This window comes from Elephantulus edwardii, unplaced genomic scaffold, assembly GCF_000299155.1.
Source record: "Elephantulus edwardii isolate Elephantulus edwardi_28Jun2011 unplaced genomic scaffold, EleEdw1.0 scaffold00053, whole genome shotgun sequence".
Taxonomy (NCBI): Eukaryota; Metazoa; Chordata; class Mammalia; order Macroscelidea; family Macroscelididae; genus Elephantulus; species Elephantulus edwardii.
The window spans coordinates 8,859,615-8,879,781 of NW_006399803.1; the positions used below are offsets into that span (position 1 = coordinate 8,859,615).

The 20,167-nt window shown below is 36.9% G+C and overlaps 1 protein-coding gene across 1 annotated transcript in view; it reads right to left on the reverse strand.

Annotated features, from left to right (window-relative positions):
- Window positions 1-5,023: 5,023 nt before the first annotated feature.
- HHIP (hedgehog interacting protein) overlaps window positions 5,024-20,167 on the reverse strand; it is a 158,120-nt gene continuing 142,976 nt past the window's right edge. The window contains exons 12-13 of the mRNA XM_006887009.1: window positions 9,380-9,528; window positions 5,024-5,299 (exon numbers count right to left, since the gene is read on the reverse strand). Of these exons, the coding sequence (XP_006887071.1) occupies window positions 5,106-5,299; window positions 9,380-9,528 (343 nt within the window). The 3' untranslated portion in view covers window positions 5,024-5,105. The remainder of the gene's footprint in view (window positions 5,300-9,379; window positions 9,529-20,167) is intronic.

The following is a 20,167-nucleotide window of genomic DNA, read 5'->3' on the forward strand; positions in this document are numbered from 1 at the left end:
TAAATAATAATTTAATTAATTAAGTATTAATACTTAATACTTAGTACTGTGTACTCTGGTTTAAAAAAGCGACAACAAATTTCGGGCTTAGGGCTCATATTGATGCAAGAGACCGTTTTCTGATATATATTTATAAAACAAATGCAAACAGTTATAGGAAACAAGGTAAATAATGTGTGTATATATTGGGTTCATATCTGGTGTAGAATTTCAGAAAACTGCTAACTGAATAAAATTCTCAATAACATCCAGGAACACTGACACCATGACTGACTAGGAAGACAAAGCAACACAACAATAACTCCTTAAAGAATGGTAAATGGACATTGCCCTCCTAAATAGTTACTTAAAGATCATTTCCAAAACTTATTCAAAGGAGTTATCTAATAAAGAAGTGTGTAATTGGCTAGGAGTAGTCTTGGTGGCTTCCATGTCATATACCTCCCTTGACATGCTATTAGTTCCTTGAGTTGTGACTATTTTGTGCTGGGGTGATGAAAAGAAAGAAGGAATAATAGGTAACACAAATGCTTCTTTTCAGATATTCTAAAGAAGAGCTTTCTGATGGTGGTGTCAGCACTCACTGCAATGGGCCCACCACCTCCCTAAGTCAGTCATTGCTGTTGAGTCAAAGCCAACTCAGAGCTGTGTGGGTTCACAAGGCTGTAAATGACACTGAAGAGAGTGCCTATCTTTCTTCCTCAGAGCAGCTTGTGGATTCACATCACCTAGGAGGTGAGGTCTTTGGGTTAACAGCACACTATCCTATGGACTAGGCCACCAAGCTCTCTGAAGAAGGGTTTATTTTCTTGACATGAGACTTTAATTTGAGTTCCAAAAGTGGAGGAAAAAAGAATCTGAAGTTTCTGCTGAGGAAATACTTCCCCTCCTCCTTAGATATTTGAAATAATTTTCCTCAAAATAGATTCCAGAGAGATAGCTGTTGCTTGGATAATAAATGGGTACTGACTTGCTTCCAGCTCTTGGCTATGACTATTCTCTGGGTCTTGCTCCAGCCACAGGGTGGATCTGTGCTGAACACTGGTAGACCTGGAGCATATGGGCAAGGAGTCATTCAGGCTTCTGTGATGGATGTAATAGATGACTGAATGGATCAGTCTAAGAATCTGTCATCTTGTCCACTATTTTTCATGTTTAGAGTCTAAGAAAATATCATACCTATAGAAGGTGTTTTACAGGAAAATTTAAAAAAAATGGTAATCTACCCCAGGACACCTTCCTTCATTGTGGTGGTGCTGAGTACATATCTATTCCGTTAAAACCAGTACAAATAGAAGAGAAGCAAAAGGCTAAAGTAAAATAAAAAGATACATGGAGAGAAAAGGAGGGAGATGGTAAGAGAAAGAAAAGGTAAGTAACATTCTATAGAGATTTTCAAATTTTAATTTGTGGATCAGTCAATTACAACTTTATTAGCTCTGGTGGCTTAGTGGCAAGAAGTAATACTGCAATCCCATGGGGTATATGGCTAACACCAGTTTCTCTGTGAAGGATGGGCAATCTCCTGTGTGATTTACTGCCTCTGAAACCTGCTGGAAGGTAAACTCTGAGTCAGCTCTGACATGACAGCACACAACCACCACCACCACCATGGTATAATTTAATCTTTGAAATCTTGGCTTTGTTTCCTTCTTTATTTTTGAAAGTGAAGAGAATGAACAGAAAGTTAGACTTTTAATAAACTTTTAGCAAATGCTTTGAAAGGTTCTAGAGGTAGCATTTAACTTTGCATTTTACAATAAGTTGGGTTGTTGGATAGCTTATAATTAACTGATAAGAACAATATTAAAATAATAAATCTAAAGTAGTTACTGCAGTATTATTTGTTTGAAAAGAAAGATATAGGGAAGAAGTGACTGCTTTGAGTATACAGATGAAAAAGAATGTTTTCTTACTTAGGTTGTGAGCATATATTATATATGTAAGCTTCTTTGCATTTTATATTTTAATTATTAGGCTGAGAAAATGTCTGAGTATCTTTGGGATAAAAAAATGGGCACAACTCACAATTGCTACATTGAAACAAAATTCCAAGAAAGAAAAAGGTAAAAATAAAAGTACTTTTCTACATCGTTTGATTTTTTTAAATGCTCCCTTCTCATTCCCATAAATTAGCAATTCTGTTTCCTTCTCATTGTCTTAAATAACTTGCAGGAAAAACCAAGTTCTGTTAGTTTAGAACAAGAATCTGATATAAGCAGTGATAGAAAAGTAATTTCTAATTTTTTTTTGGTAATAACAATGATATCAATCCAACACTGAATTGATACCCAAAGCTTAAACTCTAGAATAAAGAAGGGAATGATAATACACAGTTTACCGGTACTTTATTTTCATCTTTATCTCACACATCAGCAGCCATTCCACGGTCATATCTCTTTCAGTGTTAAGATGGTATGCTTTGGGAGCTGAGGGAATGTTAATTTCCAGATGATGAAACAATTACTTTTCCCTAACTTCTCTTTTTAGCCATTCCCACCTGCTTAATGCTTAATTTACCATTACTATCTACTTATCTCTTAAGAAAGAGAGAAATTATTCCAATTATCTCTGTATAGGTTTAACATCCATGGGTTATGCCGTCTTCTTTTTTTTTAATAATTCAGTCTTTCCTTCTGAAAGCTCTCTATATTAAAGACAATGACACCTGGGGTACATATGTTTTTCTAAGTCGCTTGAAAACCTCCACTTGGGAAAGAGCTATATAAAAACTTGAGGACTGGTCAATTTAAGTTCACTTTTAAAGGGTAGAATTAGTGACATTTTAACACCTTTTCTTTTGGGGAAGAAACAAAAAATCGAAAGCTGTAAGAAAAAACAAATTGGATTTTTAAGCTTGTGCTGAATATATAGGAATATCCTAACTGTTTTTAGTGAAACTATGGATGGAAGAATGTGTAATAAAACTGCACTACGTGGTAGAGTTAGACAGCTGGCTCCCTCACAAGAAGTTCACATTTTGTTAATGTCACCCACAGTGAATAAGGGATGATTAGATGGTAAGGTCCATTTACAAAAAATGGTTGTCAGGACATTTTTTTTTTAATTGTAAAACTTTCTGTGATGGAATTCACTAAAAGGGCTACGGAGAGAAAGCAAGGGAGACAAAAGATTGCTATTAACCTACAGACGCAGGCTACTGCAGGGTTCATTGCAAGATTTGTCACACTGTTGGGCCAATGAAGTGTTAGTGTGACTAGAAGGGACCACCCCTTTTCTGGGGTAAGAGGGCAATTTGGTCTCCATGCTCATTTAATCCTGAGACTTCTTTGAATAGACTGTCAATTGAATCTAAATTGTGCAAAATTATGCATGCACTTTTTAATGCAGGCTATTGTTCACTAAGCACTGAACCAAGATTTCTCAACCCATTTCCATTTGGCATGAGGTCACTTGAAACTTGAGCAATCATATATGGAAGACAAGGGCAGTGTACTTAACCAATCTTTCTACATTGTATTTACCACATAAATGTTCACCAACTTTAATTACAAACACCTTACTTTAAAACAATAGAAAAAGACTAGCTACAAAATGTTTTTTAATTGAAGCTCATAGTCTGAAAGGTGGGTCTGAGAAAACAGTGTGTAGCATGATCTATGAAAGGTAATAATCAGATTCTGGAGGAGTGAGGCTAATAGAAGGATGACTAGAGTGGATGTTTGCTCATCATGAGAAGATGCACTGGTATGTTGTTTGAGTTTGGGGATTATTGCCAAAAAAAAATTGTGTTGTTTTGTTACAGTTCAGTCATGGACAACTAGGCTCCAAAATCAGTATGAAAACATCTTTCAGACTCTTGAGAGTTTAAATGAGAACGTCACTTCTTTAAAAACCTGAACAGAACATGTACAGATAATTTATTGATACATTAGCCAAAGAAAGGATTTTCATTGTGTTCTGAAGGGACATACACATGAGAAGTCATATTTGGCAAAAATTACCATATTAAAATAATTTTGTACAAGTAATAGATCACACAGTCAAGAATTGTTTAAAACAAATAGGCTCTTCTCCAGTGAGGTTCGATTCAGAGTGAAAATCTGCAACATTCTAATCACATAGACTCTTGACAGTCTTGCTATGGTGAAAAGCACTTTAAAAATGTCTAATGCTAGAATTTTTTATAAGAATTGGTTGCTTTCTTGCTTTTTCATCCGTCGTTAAGGATTACATGTTGGCACAAGGATACATTGCTAGATTAGATCCACAGCACATTAAAGACTGTTTGCTTTCTCACTCCCCTTCTTTCCAATTAAGTTGGTGAAAAATGTAACTTTAGTATTTTACAGGACAGGGTAAAGGTGTTTCATCTAGGTGATGTCTATATTATAAAAATAAAATAAAAAATATAAATACGTAACACAAACCCAGTGCCTATTGTTAAATAAAATATACAATAAAAGCAGACCTCTTAGGAAGATTGATTTTCAAATAGGACATTATGATTTAATTACAAAACACTTGAGAACCATCTTGAGATTAAGCCGGAGTACCCAGATTTCTCAGCCAATAAAAAGGTAAGTGCCTAACATTCTGTAATTGGATACATTGATAAAAATGAAGATTACAATTTTACATCAAGTTGTTCATTTAGAAATCCATCAGGGAGTTCTGAAACATTATCTCATATTTTACTCCTTTAATATAAAAATAGACACTTTTATTAAATCCATCAGATTGCATAGTAATGTTTCAAAACTCCATTAAAGATGACTTTAGTTATTACAGACAGAAAATTCCTGGGAAATCAAATAATTTCTTCTGGTGACATAAGAACTCCGTTTTCAACATACAGTGGTATTTCTGTGTATATTACTCCATACGAGGAAATAGATATTTTAAAAATTCATCTGTCATGCAACCATACTTAGAGGGTTTGTGAGAGTGTGTGTGTACGTGCATCTGTGAACAAACCTGCTAACATACACACACACAAGATCTGCACATTTCTAGAAATCATCTTTAAATTACTAAAAGGAAATGAAATCGCAGGAGTGTGTAGCAGGAAAACAGTCTTTCTTTTTAATGACAGGATAAAAAATAAATGCCCACTGGAAAAGAATTTCAGACAGTCCCAGAAACTATACAATGTAACTTGTTAGATCCAGCAAATAAGATGTCATGTCAATGATCTGATCAAGAATACCTGCCCTGGTCACTCTGCGGATGTTTCTGTCCACTTGTTCACATTGAGGACCAAGATAGCCTTTTTTACAGAGGCACTTGTTCGGTCTAACACAGACACCTCCGTGACGACAGGCAGGCTCACATTTTGCTGGGAGAAAACAAAATAATAAAATTATACTTTCATTTTATATATCAAAAATAACCTTAGTCTGAACAAGTTTCTGACAGGAGAAGAGAGGAAATGACAGAAGAAAATAATAATCCAAAAAATAAAATATACAAGTAGAGAAGGCTTTCAGAGTTGTGCTGCTAACCCAATGGTAACACTCTCTGGTGGTTTGAATCCATAAGCGGCTCAGTGGGAGAAAGACGGGCAATCTCCTTCTGTCCGATTTACAGCCTCCAAAATCCCACTGGAGGCTGTAAATCCCACTGGAGTTGATTCTGCCTCAAAAAGCAATAAATTTGAGAATCTGTGGAGAATGAAGGGTATTTCTAGAGGAGCAGAAATCATGGAAAACAATTTTAAGATCTTGCTTACACATTATTTGCAATAAGTATTTCAATTCTTTTAAATCTCTGCTCCATAAGTTCATTTCAAAGAGAAAAGTTTCCAACTACCCCCTCCCACGGTATCAAGCCAGGTCCACATGGGAAGGGCCAGCGTAGGCAGAGGTGTATGTGAGGAAAACTACGCCGCTGGCAATTTTAAGCAGCTGAAGATTGAAACTAGGAAAGTGAACAGAAACTGCTCCTTGGTGCCCCTTGGACATGCAAGTGGTGCTGTACCTGCCAGGCAATGGCTTGAGCATCTCCATTCCTGCCCAATAAAAAAGAATGGTCAGGTTTAGGTTTTGGTTAGACAACACCGATCATGGAAGACTCTTGGATTCCTTCTTACTCTGGCTTCTAGGGGCCCTACAGCTGCAGGCTTTGCTCTTTTTGTGCTTGGAGGTCAATGCAGTTAGTCAGTAAACGATACTCTGAGAAAATCTTTTCAGGATTTTTCTACTTAGCACAGAAATCTCTTCATAAAAGAAACTTCATCGTTGTGATACTATGGTGGGGTTATGGATTGAATTACCCCTCCTAAAAATATGTGCTGAAGTCCCTATACAGGCATATCCCATTTTACTGTAGTTCACTTTTACTGCACTTTGCAGGAATTGCATTTTTTTTCTTACAAATTGAAGCTTCATGACAACTTTGTGTCCAGTAAGTCTATTTGTGCTATTTTTTTTCTAACATCACGTGCTCACTTTGCATCTGTGTTACATGTTAGTAATTCTTGCAATATTTCAAACTTTTTCAGAATGCTATTGTACACTTAATAAACTATAGTGTAAACATAATTTTAACTTTTTTTAATTTTTTATTTTATTTTAACTTTTATATGCACTGGAAAGCAAAAACTTAATGTGACTCATTTCATGGCAATATTCACTTTATTGCGATAGTCTGGAACCAAAATGCTAACATCTCTACAGTGTGCCTGTACCTGTGGGTATGATCTTGTTTGGGAATATGGCTTGCTTTGTTCGTTAAATAGGCCATATCAGTGTAAAATATGTGCCAAATACAATCACTTTTGAGGTATAAAAGAGCAGTTTGGATATAGACAGAGTATATACGGAGGAAACTATCATACCCTGGCCATATAATATGAAGATGGTCGAGAAATGCCCAGAGCTAGACACAAGGAAGGGATTTTTATGACAGTGACCCTGATTTGGGCTCTCAGCCTCCAAAACTATGAGAATATTTCTTTTCCTGTGGTATGTGTATCAATTCAGCACTTGCTAACTAAGACAAATAAGGTATATACAGAACAACTGTTAAAATAAAATGAAAGTATATATAATTGAGTATATATATTTTTTGCTAATAGGATAAATTTGGAACATGCAGCTACTATAGACAATAACATTCCTTAAATGCATGTTCTTATGCTTTTAAAGGACAGTCATTTTCACCTTTTCAGATGTAGTAAATAAAAATGCAGTGGATTTGTGGCTTACTTACGGAAAAAAACAAGAACATAGTATGTTTTTCTCTTCTAAATTTGAATGACATGAGTAAATTATGTGACTATAATAATAAAGCTCTTTCTTAAGAGAAAATAAAATATCACTATTGGATTGCTTTCTTAAAATGGCTGTGGTTTGTCTTCTATGTTGTTGTTTTTGGTGCTACTGAGTGTGACTCATAGTGACCCTATTAACAAAAGATCTGAACCCTGTCTTCTTCTGTGTTGTGCTTATCATCCCTGATACACTGGAGGTCATTGCTGCAGTCACCGTATCACTCTATCTCACACAAGGTCTTCCTCTCCATTGCTTACCCTCTACCTTATCAAGCATGATGTCCCTTCTCCAAAGAATAGCTTCTTTTAACTAAATGAAATAAAATGTCACATTAGCTTAAGAAAATGACTTTTGCTTTTATCACTGTTGTTGTTATGTACTGTCAAGTCTGAATCAGCTCATAAGCGGAATTTCCAGTGGGTTTTCAGAGGTAGTAAACTACACAAGAGGAGACTGTCCATCCTCCTTCCCCAGAGCGGCTGGTAGATTCAAACCGCATGCCTTTGTGTTGGCAGCAGGACTCCTTACCTCTCTGCCACCCATATATAATTATTACCATGTAACTGCACTTATGTTCAAAATAACTTGTTCATTCTTAATTTCAAACATATTGTCATAAGAAGGTGCTCAATAAATATTTGTTAAGTCGTGACTTAAGATACTTAGGAAAAATATAACACTGGAGGTAAAAAAAAATAGAACTACATAAAAGAAGCAGAGAGAGAGGTTATCAGACATCAAAGAAAGCCTAAGAGAATGAAAGAACAAAGAAAGAATATGTTATCAAGAATTAAAATTTGAATATTTAATTTGATTCTTAATTATGGCGATAAGAGGGAAGTACATAATGGCAACTTAATATAAGCATGTGTGATTCATCTATTTTGAGTTTTAATTATTATAGCTATTTGTCAGGTATGTACTACCCACAGTATTAATCAGTCATGTGATGTGATCAGGCATGAAGCAAATTAATCTTACTGGCCATTTTTTGTTAGGAAATGTACTTTCTGTCACAAATACACCTTTATAATAAACAACAGTACTTCTAAATTCAAGCATTGAGGACTCTCCTTCATAGGGTCGCTATGAGTTGCCTGCAACTCGATGACACTCAACAACAACAACTTCTAAATTAAAAGGCTACTTTAGAACTTTAATTTTTTTTAAATTCTTTTTCTTTTATTATTTTTTTTTGTGTGTGTACCATCAAATTTGATCTGATTGGTATAGGAGGAGCTTGCCACTCCTTCTACAGCAGAGCATTTGGTAGATTCGAACCATGACTCTCTGGGACTGCCGTGAAGCTTCTTGTCACTAGACCACCAGAGCTCCCCAGAATTTTAATTCTTTTGAAAGTCACTTTAATATTTGAAGTAGCTGAGATTAAAAAAAACCACCCCTTTTCTAAATAACATGTATATTATTGCTATTGAAATACATGTTTAATACATGCATCTAGGTATCTAAATCTATCTAACTTTTGTTACTTTATTCCAAGTGGAATGTAAACATCATTGCACATAATTGAGGAAATCACAAGTCTAAGGATATAACAACCCTGGAATAAATCTCCTTTGCTCTCTGAGCAGCTGTACAGCTAGTTGATAGTTCACAGGGGAGTGGCAAAAAGAATTAAAAAATCTCCTAATATGCCTCTAGATAGTTGTGTTTTCCCGTTCTATTTAATAACACCCACTGAAAACCCCTGTTTTTAGTGCACTGTAGCAAGCAAGCAGTAAAGCAAGGGATGGCATTTATGGGGTGTCTGGAAAATTCTGGCACTTGGTGAGGGGCTATGCCAACACTAAGTCATTGGCTGGTGTGAGGGCTCAGAACATAAGACAGAGAGCACTGGAGAGGTGAGCTAGTTGTGTTTTCATTTTTCGCTTTTTGAAAGGATTCAGAAATTTAAAGATCTATTATGCTTTTGATTAACTTGCACAAATGAACAATTCATATCAAGCAGGTGGGTAAGATGATATTTTCCAGTTTAGAAATCGACCAAGCATTAACATGATTGTGAGTGGCTAAAATAGTTTTGAACACTAAATAATTTTGGAAAAAAATAGCTGGTGCTGAATTTTTGAGTGCATGGAAATGGCCCATCCCTGATCTGTCCTGGTGATGACAGAAATACTGACCGATTCTGCAGAAGTCTCCCTCCCAGCCTGGGCTGCAGCAGCACTTTCCTGTGGGGGTACAGTAACCATTCCGGCAGAGCCGGGAACACTCCGATGTCAATGTCTGTGCAGGATGAACGGTGGCTCTGCATTCCTCAGGCATTAAAGGTCTGCATTAAAAAAAAAAAAAAAAAGAAGAGGAGCAACAGTGGAACATGTATTTTGTTGAAAGTTAAACGTGAAAAGAAATCTAGGGTTCATCCCTCTGTGGCATCTTATATGAGTTAGCAAAAAAACTTTACAACTCTCTGAGACAAGGAAACCCTGGGTGAAGAAATAGTTACATGCTTCACTACCATTCAGTGATAGGCAGTTCGAGCACACGTAGAGGTTACTGGGAAGTCAGGCTTGAGAGCTACTTCCTGAAGGTAAGCTGCCCTGAAAATGCTTTGGAGGAGTTGCACTTTGCACACATGTGGTCAACAGCAGTTAGAATTGACACAACAGCAACTAACACCACCATCAACAAGAATGCATACCACTAAGAAAGCAGACTTGAAACAAAGGGACATATGAAGCATTCTATGAAATATTATCATGAATAAAAATCACTGACTAAAAATATATTTAATGATACTAATATTTTGTATTTGGTAATAAGAATCCCCAGCAATTCCAATTGTTGCAAGTGAAATACGCACAGATATTTTAGAATACGGTTCCCAGATCTACAAAACTTTTTAGGATAACTGTCAAAAAAAGAGTTCATTTGTTACAGACATACTTAGCAATATCACGGAACTGAAGGTATTTACCAAAATGGTTTTAGGCTTAAAAAGGTTTTAGGCTTAAAAGTTAGGGAATACATTTTTGTTTCACTCTTGCATGTCTTTTCAAGTGATTTTTTTTCAGGCTGAGTTTTTTTGAGTGCTTTATACACACACACACACACACACACACACACACATGAATATGTATATATGTTATTGACGCAAAGGTTTTCTGTAGTATAAAATAATCCACATATATACTTGTGTTAAGACATATACATCCATATATATATAAAAAAATCCATATAGAGAGACATGCTCAGAAGAAAAAGAATGCTATTATTTGAAAACAGAAGCATCTCATTTGCTATGTAATTTTTTTTCCCGATTGATCTACAAATATCATCATTTATTGAGGAAACCGAGATACCCTCAGAACTAGATCTGTATGGTTTTACTGTGTTTGAAAGGAGATGCTGTTCTGCCGGCCAGCTCTGGCTGGAATCGTCAGCCTCAAGTGTGCATTAATTATTGAATCTTTGGGGGGGAATGCACAGAGGCCTTTTCCTATCAGTCACAGTTCCCTGCTCCTGGAGTGCAGTGAGAAAGCTCCTTTCAGTTTAGGAATGTAAACAAGATGTTTTCATCACCAGTCAAATCACCACCATCAGGATGCTCAAAGCAGTGGTGAGCCCTCCTTAAATACCATAGCACAGAAGGTGATAATTATAGGTCAAAACCACCACAAGAGGTAAATTATATCATGCTTTGCGATAAGCAGAGTAATTAAACCCTGTGGCCTCAGCTTTCTAGAGACAGGTTAGCTTGTAATGTCCTAGCTTATAATGTCCTCAGCTCAAGGAGGAACAATGATAATCATCTGGAGCCTGACCTCAGGCTATTTCTATAATATTTCAAAACTGTATTAAAACATACAGCCAATTCTTCTCTGCTTCTTTTTCTTTCCCATTAAATGCCCCACCCTGTGTTCTGCATCTAATATTACAATTTCAAAAACTCCCTTAAATCTATTCAATTTTTTATTTAAATCTAGACATGGTCAATTTGTGTCAAAGTTATCATAAGACATTGTATGAGCGAAGCATTTTTCATTTCAAACACATTAGATGCATTGTCCATGTGTATTCTAAAAGAGTCTTTTGTATGGAAATGAGAGGAGGGTGGTATAAAGCAAGAAAGTGTTAACTGCCAGGGAGAACAAGAACATTACTAAGCCTCCTTATTGTTGAATATACAAGTCTGTTTGCTTTCTTTCCAATAAATGCCTCATTTGTGTGAAGATGGTGATGACGTTTTTTTTTTGTTTGTTTGTTTGTTTTTGTTTATCAGTAATTGGTAAGTTCTTTTGAGTCACAGTCCATAATCATCCACTACATGCCATTCAGTAAGTGGAATTACTGGGTGCTGCAAACAGTCAATGCACCCCCCAGCTGACCAAAAGTTTGGAAGTTTGAGTTCACTTAGAGGCTCATGGAAAGAATGATCTGGAAGCCAATCAGTCATTAGAAAACGCTTTTACTCTGCACATATGGGGTCTATATGCATCAAAAGTGACTTAATGACAAGTGGATATTCAATAAGCCTGCATTGTGTGTATTCTACTGGCTACTGAAGTTGTTACACATTTATGAATATTTTTACCTTATTTCTTTGGTTCTGGTTAAGAGCTCAGGCAGGTGTTGATGAGAAGGTGTGGGGTTGGAACCCACCAGTTGTGCCATGGGAGAAAGAGTTGGTGGTCGGTTTTGGTAAAGATGATAGCATAGGACACCTTCTGGAGAAGTTCTACTCTGCCCTGCACGGTTGCTGTAAGTCAGAATTGACTACATGGAAACAGGAACTGACTGCTGATTCATTTACCTTTTTTCTGATTTATTCACGTAAAGCTACTCAAAAGTTACTGTGTTGTTGTTGATTTCCATCAAATTGAGCATGACTCACAACAACCCAATGAACAAAAGACCTGAAGCCTTTCTATAACTATCATTTCTCAAAGTTCAAAGAGTTTCCAGAGGTAGGGTGTTTAGGAAGTGGATGTCACTCCACTTGAAGTAAGTGTAGCAAAAACATATTGCCCGTCATTGCTGTCAAGTTGGAATTGACTTATAGTTGACCCTCCAGGATCTTCTGTCTGTAAACTGCAAAAGAGACTTTCCTTTTTTTTCCCCCCATGTAGCTGCTAGTGGATTTGGACCATTAAAAAGCTTGGTTTTTAGGTTAACTGTACAATTCTCTGTGGACTACACAGCCAGAGCTCCCTGATTGCTAATACATTGTTGTGAGGTCAAGGCAGAACCAACTTATTGCTGACCATTCAATGGGTATTCTGAGACTGTAAATTTCATAACAAGAGATTGTCCATCTTTCTCCTTCAGAGCAGCTGGTGAATTCGCACCACCTTCTTTTGAGGTGACAGTACAACTCTTTACCACTAGGCCACCAGACTTCATTGCATATTCTGTTAGGTGCCGTCAAGTACAACTCATAGTGACCCTATGAACAAAAGATCTGAACTCTGTCCTATCCTGTGTCATTTTCACAATCTCTGACACAACTGAGCCCATTGCTGCAGTCATTGTGTCAATCAGTCTGGTTGAGGGTCTTTCACTCTTTTGATGTACCTCTGCCTTCCCAAGCATGATGTCCCTCTCTAAGGAATAGCCTCATAAAGCCACATGCCCGAAGTATGTGAGAAAAAGTTATATCATCTTTGCCTCCAAGAAGCACTCTGATGGCACCATATCCAAGACATATCTGTTTCTTCTTATGATAGTCCATGGGATCTTCAGCACTCTTCTTCCACACTCCAGTTCAAAGGCATCAGTTTTCCTGTCACTCTTATTCATTGTCCAGCTCTAAGATGCATAGCAAGTGAGAGAAAAGATCATGACCTGAATCAGATGCACCTGAGTCCTCAAACTGATATCATTGCTCCTCAATAATTTGGAGAGGTCCCTGACTGCAGACTTCCCAGTACAATACGTCTCCTGATCTCCTGAGAGCTGGTACCACAAATATTGTGTATCCAAATAAGATGAAACTGTTGACAGTTTCAATCTTTATCTATCATGACGTTACCTATAGGTCCAGTGGTGAGAATTCTTGTTTTCTTGACATTAAGATTAATGCATATTAAACTCTGCAGTGTTTGATTTTCTGCAGCAAGTGCGTCAAGTTCTCACTTTCAGTGAGCAACATCTGCACAATGAAGGTTGCGGATGAATTTTCCTCCAATCCTGATGCAGATTATTCACTGAGTCTAGCTTCTAGGATAATTTGCTTAACACTCAGACTGAATAGATATGGAGAAAGGGATACAACCCTGACACATACCTTTCTTCATTTTAAACTATGTAAACTTGCTCACAACAGCCTTTTGTTCTAGGTCTAGGTTTTGCATGAACATAAAATTAAGTATTCTGGGATTCTCATTCTTCTCAATGTTATGATTCACACAATCAAATGCTTTAGCAGAGTCAATAAAGCACAAACAGACATTTTTTACTTTCAGCCAGGATCCATCTGACAACAGCAATTTTATTTCTGGTTCCATGGCTTCTTCTAAATCCAGCTTAGACTTCTGGCCGTGATCTATCCACGTACTGTTCTAACCATCTTTGAATAATCTTCAGCAGTATTTTGCTTGCATGTGATACTATATTTCTTGTTCAATAATTTCCATGTTTTGTTGGATTCCTTTTCTTGGATCTTTTTCAGTAAGTTGGCCAGGCAGCTATCCTTCAAATTTTCTGGTGTAGACTGGTGAGCAAGTCAAGGACTACATCTGTCATTTGAAACATGTTGATTGGTATTACACTGACTCCTGGGGTCTTATTTTTTGCCAATGCCTTCAGTATAGCTTCAATTTCTTTCTTCCATACCATTGGCTCTTGATCATATGATACTTACTGAAATATTTTAGCATCAGCCAATTCTTTTTGGTACAGTGATTTTGTGTATTCTCTCCACTTTCTTTTGATGCTTTCTGGGTCATTCAAGATTTTGCCCATAGCATCTCTAAGTATTGAAGCTCCAGGCTTGAATTTGTTTTTCAGTTCTTTCAGCTTAGAAAACATTGAATAAGTTCTTCCCTTTTTATTCTCCAATTCCAACTCCATGCACGTTCCATTTTAATACTTTGCTTTGTCTTCTTGAGTTTCACTTTGAAATCTTTTGTTCAGTTTTTTTTTTTTTTTTTGCTTTACTATCTCTTTCTTTTGTTTTGGCTTCTCTCTTCTGATATCTATTTTGGGCTTTTTCCTTTCCTTTCTGTCTTTTAATGACCTTTTGTTTTCTTCATGGGTGATATCCTTCACGTCATCCCATAACTCATCTGGTCTTTGATCACTGGTATTCAAGTCTTCACACCTGTTCTTAAAATGATTCTCAAATTCAGGTGGAATAGACTCAAGATCATATTTTTTGTTCCTGTGGATTTGTTTCAATTTTATTTTACCTCATTCTGAACTTGCACATGAGGAACTGAAGATCTGTTCCACAGTCAGCACCTGGCCTTGTATTGACAGCTGATATTGAGCTTCTTCATGTTACAGATGATGCAAATAGGCAAGCATATAGCATTCATACATGGTATATGCCCAATCTGATGACTTCAAACAGAAGGCACAATCTAATTTAGATTAAGAATGAATATAAATCTACTTAAACAACAACCAGAAGATATCACCTATCTGAGACCTAGGACAGGAATATTGATCTGTATGCATTGATAAAAGCAGTGCAAACAGAAATGTAATACCGAAATTCAGCCTAGAGCAGGCTACCTGTTCCTTGTTTACTGTTGATTCTCCAATAGATGCTTCTACTATTTTTCACCAAACCTTCAAATATGTAGAAACTCAAATTATGGAGAGAATTATAAATTGTGTTTTTGTCTAAGATTCAGTAAGTATCCACCAATCTGTGAATGTAACTATTTCATACTTTGTTTACTTAAGCTTATGTAAGACCTTGAGGCTATCATCTATAAAATTTTATGATTCCCTTAAATTTTTATTTAAAATACCTGAGGAAATGTTATCTTTTTTGGAATAGAAAAGCACCATTCTTCATTTAGCATGCTAAGTAATTCCCCTCTCTATTTTTAATTTTGAATTGGGTGACAGTTTACAGAGCAAATTGGTTTTTCATCCAACAATTCAAACACATTTTGTGACACTGATTACATTGCCCGCTACTTAATGTGAAAATGACAAAGATAACTTCTTAGGAAGTAGATTATCTTGTTTTCCTTTCCCTTCTCTATGGAATTGAAAGCCTTCGGAAGGCATATTCAATCCTCTTCAAGTACAGCCATTTATTCACTCATGCAAAGACTATGCTCTTCACTGAAATAAGAAAGAAATGAAACAGAATCTTGATCCTCTTAGAAAACATGAGAAGGAAGACAGACATCCAAGCACAAGCACGCATGGCAGTTCAGCCTCTATTATGATGTCTCTATCATTAAGTCTAGTTTAGAAATAGAGAAAAAAGAACTTGAGGATTATAGGACATTACAGGAAAGAGATGACATTTAGGTTGCCAAAATATTTTTATTTTATCAAAGTAAATGTGTTCTTACTTATAGGAGCTAAGGAAATACTGTATAAACATTCAATAAGTGTTCATGAGATTAAACTGAAGGTATATGGTATTTACTTCTCAAAGATATATTTCCTGGACTGGGCCATGTGAAAGTCTGCTGTTAGGGACCTCTCCAAAGTACTGAAGAGCAATGGTGTCTCTCTGGAGACTAAGGTGCGTCTGATACAGGCCATGGTCTCCGCAATCACTTGTCATGCACCAGAGAGCTGGACAACGACCAGGGAGGACAGAAGGAGAATTGATGCCTTTGAGCTGTGGTGCTGGAGAAGAATATTGAGAATACCATGGACTGCTAGGAAAACAAACAGATTTGTCCTGGAAAGGGTTAAACCGGGTGGCTACTTGGAGGCAAAGATTCTGACGCTTTGTCTAACATACTTTGGACATGTTGTGAGGAGGGACTGGTCCCTGGAGAGGGACATCATGCTTGGGAGGGTGGAGGGAAGGCGCAGGAGAGGAAGGCCCTCTATGAGGTGGATTGATTCAGTGACTGGGATAATTGGGATGGGAGTGTCAGAGACAGTGTGATTGGCACAGGACAGAGTGGAATTTAGGGCTGTTGTGCATAGGGTCGCTATGAGTCGCAAACGACTCGACGGCACATAACAACTACAACATAAACTTAATGAGGATAAATGCTTTCCCTTGTCCTTTCTTACCCTTCTGGGATCTAGAAAGTGTGCACAGCACAAAGATGATGCTTACGAAGAATCTGCTGAATGGCAGTATGAATGAATGAACAATGGATAAAGTTAATAAGAATATAGGCTTGGATTAGGGGTATCTTAGTCTTCAAACTGACATCTTTGCTCTGTAGCATTTAAAAATGATCCTTGAAAAAAAAAGATCTCTGACATAATTTAAGGGTGATTATAATTTTTGCTTTGAAATAGACCATATTGTGTATGCATAAATACTACATTTGCATACCAAGAGTGGATCTAAAACGTAGATTATAAACCTGTTTTAACACATGAGGGGTATACCAAGAACCATTTAAAGAAGCTTGTTCTTTTTAAAACTATTACTTTTTAAACTTTTGAACTCTTAGCTCTAGTGAGTGATGTCAGAGGGACCTTTCCAAATAGAAAATTTATTGAAGAGAAGTATAATAAGAATATATCATTCTCATTTGTTGACAGCTATCTCCATGGCGCTCAACCTTAATTTAAATCAGAAGAAACATATTCCCTAATCCTTTCTCACATGAGAAATAATGAAATAAAGAAGATTACAGCAGAAAATTGTCCAACATTCCTTAACACAAAAGCATTGTTTTCAGAAATCTAAGACATTTTCTTAGAAACGTACTTTGGCTGGTAGTATGTTATGATACAAAGACCTGAATACTTTCTTAAATTAAAGGAAGAAGTTGAGTAGCATGAGTAATTTATAACACACATCACATGTGATGATTTTGTGACTAAGTAAAGGCCACAGTGAAGTCTCTGGGTAGTGGGATTAGGAATGACTTTAATGCTATTTAATTTAATTAACAAACAAATAAATCAATTCAAGGGAAATCCCTTGTGTATTTTTATGGCAATACGGAGAAAAATATCTTTGAGCAGGTCCTACTCACTATTTAAATGGGATATTTTACCAATTCCCACCCACCCTCCCCGGGCAGTCTGTGCCTGATAGGGAAAATTCCAGAGTGTGGCAAAGTGATCTTCATTAAAGACTGGCAGTTTTAACTCATCCAGGGACATTGTGGAAGACATGTCTAGTGATCTGCTTTTGGAAACATTATAAACAAGAAAATCCCATGGAATTCAGACCTGTAACTCATGGAGTTACAATGAATTGGAATGAACACAACTTCGGTGGGTCAATGAGCCTCACTGGGCCACATTCTGAAATTTTTGTTAAGTGGGTCCAGATTTAAAGTTCATTTCCTGAAAAACAAGAGAAATAGATCTGAAGTAATACTCAATTGGAGGTCTCAGAAGATGTTATAATTCTACAGCAAAAGCGACTAGAACAGTTCATCATCAGAGAACTGCCAGATGTGGAAGATAGGTTTGGAAGGGGCTGTGGCACTAGGGGATTCATAGCCAACATTAGATGGATTTTGGATGGAAGCAGAGAGTACCAAAGGAATCTCTGTGTTTCATTAACTATGAAAAGGCATTTTTCTGTGTGTATCACAACAAATTGTGGCTAACCTTGAGGAGAATGGTAGTTGCAGAGCACTTAACTGTGTTCATGTGAAACCTATATTTGGACCAGGAAGCAGAAGTCAGAACAGAGCAGGGAAGCACTGCATGGTTCAGGATCACGAAAGGTGTGTGTCAGGGATGCAACCGATCATACACACATCTCCCATACCTTTTCTATCTATATGTGGAACAGATCATTCAGGAGGCAGGACTGTATGAGGAGGAATGTGGTATCAGGCTTGGAGGAAGACTCAACAACCTGTGCTATGCAGACAACACAACCTTACTTCTGAAACTGACGAAGACATGAGGTGTTTGCTGCAGAAGGTCGACTATAGTCTTCAATAGGGACTGAAGTTCAACATCAAGAAAACAAAGATTCTTATCACTGGGCCAATTGCAGCATCATGATAGATGGAGAAGAGATTGAGATTGTTAACAGTTTCAGCTTGTTTGGTTCCACAATTAATGCTATGGGCACCAGCAGTCAGGAAATCAAAAGAATTGCATTGGGAAAGTCTGCTGTCAGGGACCTTTCTAGAGTACTGAAGAGCAACAATGTCAATCTGGAGACCAAGGAGCACCTGATACAGGCTGCAGTCTTTACTTGCTTTGTGTCAGAGAGGTAGACAATGATCAAGGATAATAGAAGAATTGAAGCCTTTGAGTTGTGGTGCTGGAGAAGAGTGGTGAACATACATGGACTGCCAGGAGAACAAATGGGTCTTTCCTGGAGAGGATAAAACCAAGCTGCTCCCTGGAGGCAAGGATTCTGAAGCTCTGTCTCACACACTTTGCACATGATCCCAGGAGGGACCAGTCCTTTGAGAAGGACATCATACTTGGAAGGGTGGAGGGACAGCACAGGATGAGATGGACTGACTCAGTGTCTGGAGAAATGGCATTAGGTCTGTCAGAGATAATGAGATTGATTCAGGATAGGGTAGGATTGAGAGTTATTGTACATAGGGTTGCTATGAGTGACTCAATGGCATATAACAACAACAGCCTTTATTAGTAATCTTATTTGCAGGAAGAAGGGAATGTAAAGGACTGCCTTTATCCATATTCACATAAGGACACATGGAAATTACCTTGCAATTGTAACCTCTGCAAATTTGTTTTTCCTCTCATCCTCTTTGTATTAGGAAAACCTGGTCATTTGATAGCTTCATGACTCACTGTGCAAGCTCAGACCAACAGCACAGTCTACTACCTCAAAACCTGAACCTTAAGATGTATAGGAAAGGATTCACTTACACTTTCAAGTTGAAGCATTACTCTTATAGATTATGGTCACTCTTCAGCCATAAGTAATTAATGTTGGAGACCTGGTGTCACAAGCCAAATGGTTAGCACCAGCACCTCAAATCCAATGTTGGAAATCTACTTTCATACAAACCACACACTAGAAAAAACCCAAGGTGTAGTTTGACTCTGTCACATTGGGTAGCTGCGAGTCAGAATTGATGTCACAGCACCTACCAAGAATGGTAGCAATTACTATGACTATTAATCTATTCAGGAGTTTCCAAGTAGGCAATGCTATGAACTCTTACAATTGAAGAGAGGCAGTATTACTGTGTGATATGCAGGCTTAATGAATGTCTTTACTCTGAAATCAGTCTGATACATACATAGGTTGATATTCCTTATACCCACTTCTCATTCAGCCACATGGGTTAGTTCCAATGACCAAGTTGTTAATGCAAAAACTAGGTGTAATACGAAAATGGAGGATGACCACATCAGATCACAAAATAGAGGACGACTATGTCATTAGCTAACTTAAAAATTACATATTACATAACACCATAGACAAGTTGACACATAACTTTAATCATCATAGCTAGGATTACTCTTGTTTCACACCTTGGCACACATCATTATCAGATATATGTCATTAATGTGAAAACAGACATTTTACAATTATAAATATGGAATCCTGGATAACAAGAGCATCAATAAATAAAGAGTAGGTTAGTTTTAAAATAAATAATATATAAATATGTTTTAATGTCTTTAACATGTATTTATTTGCTTATTTTTTCTTTCTAAAATTAATGTCTTTCTCATTCATATACATTGTGCCTTGTGTATACTGGCTATACATGACAGTAATATCATTTTATTGGCTATGCAAAGGCATGATCACTTGGGTTATAATAATACAAAAATAAATTCAGAAATGAGGAAGCTAATGTTGGTTGGGGAAGTATCTTAGTTCCAATAATCTAGACAATTAGTTA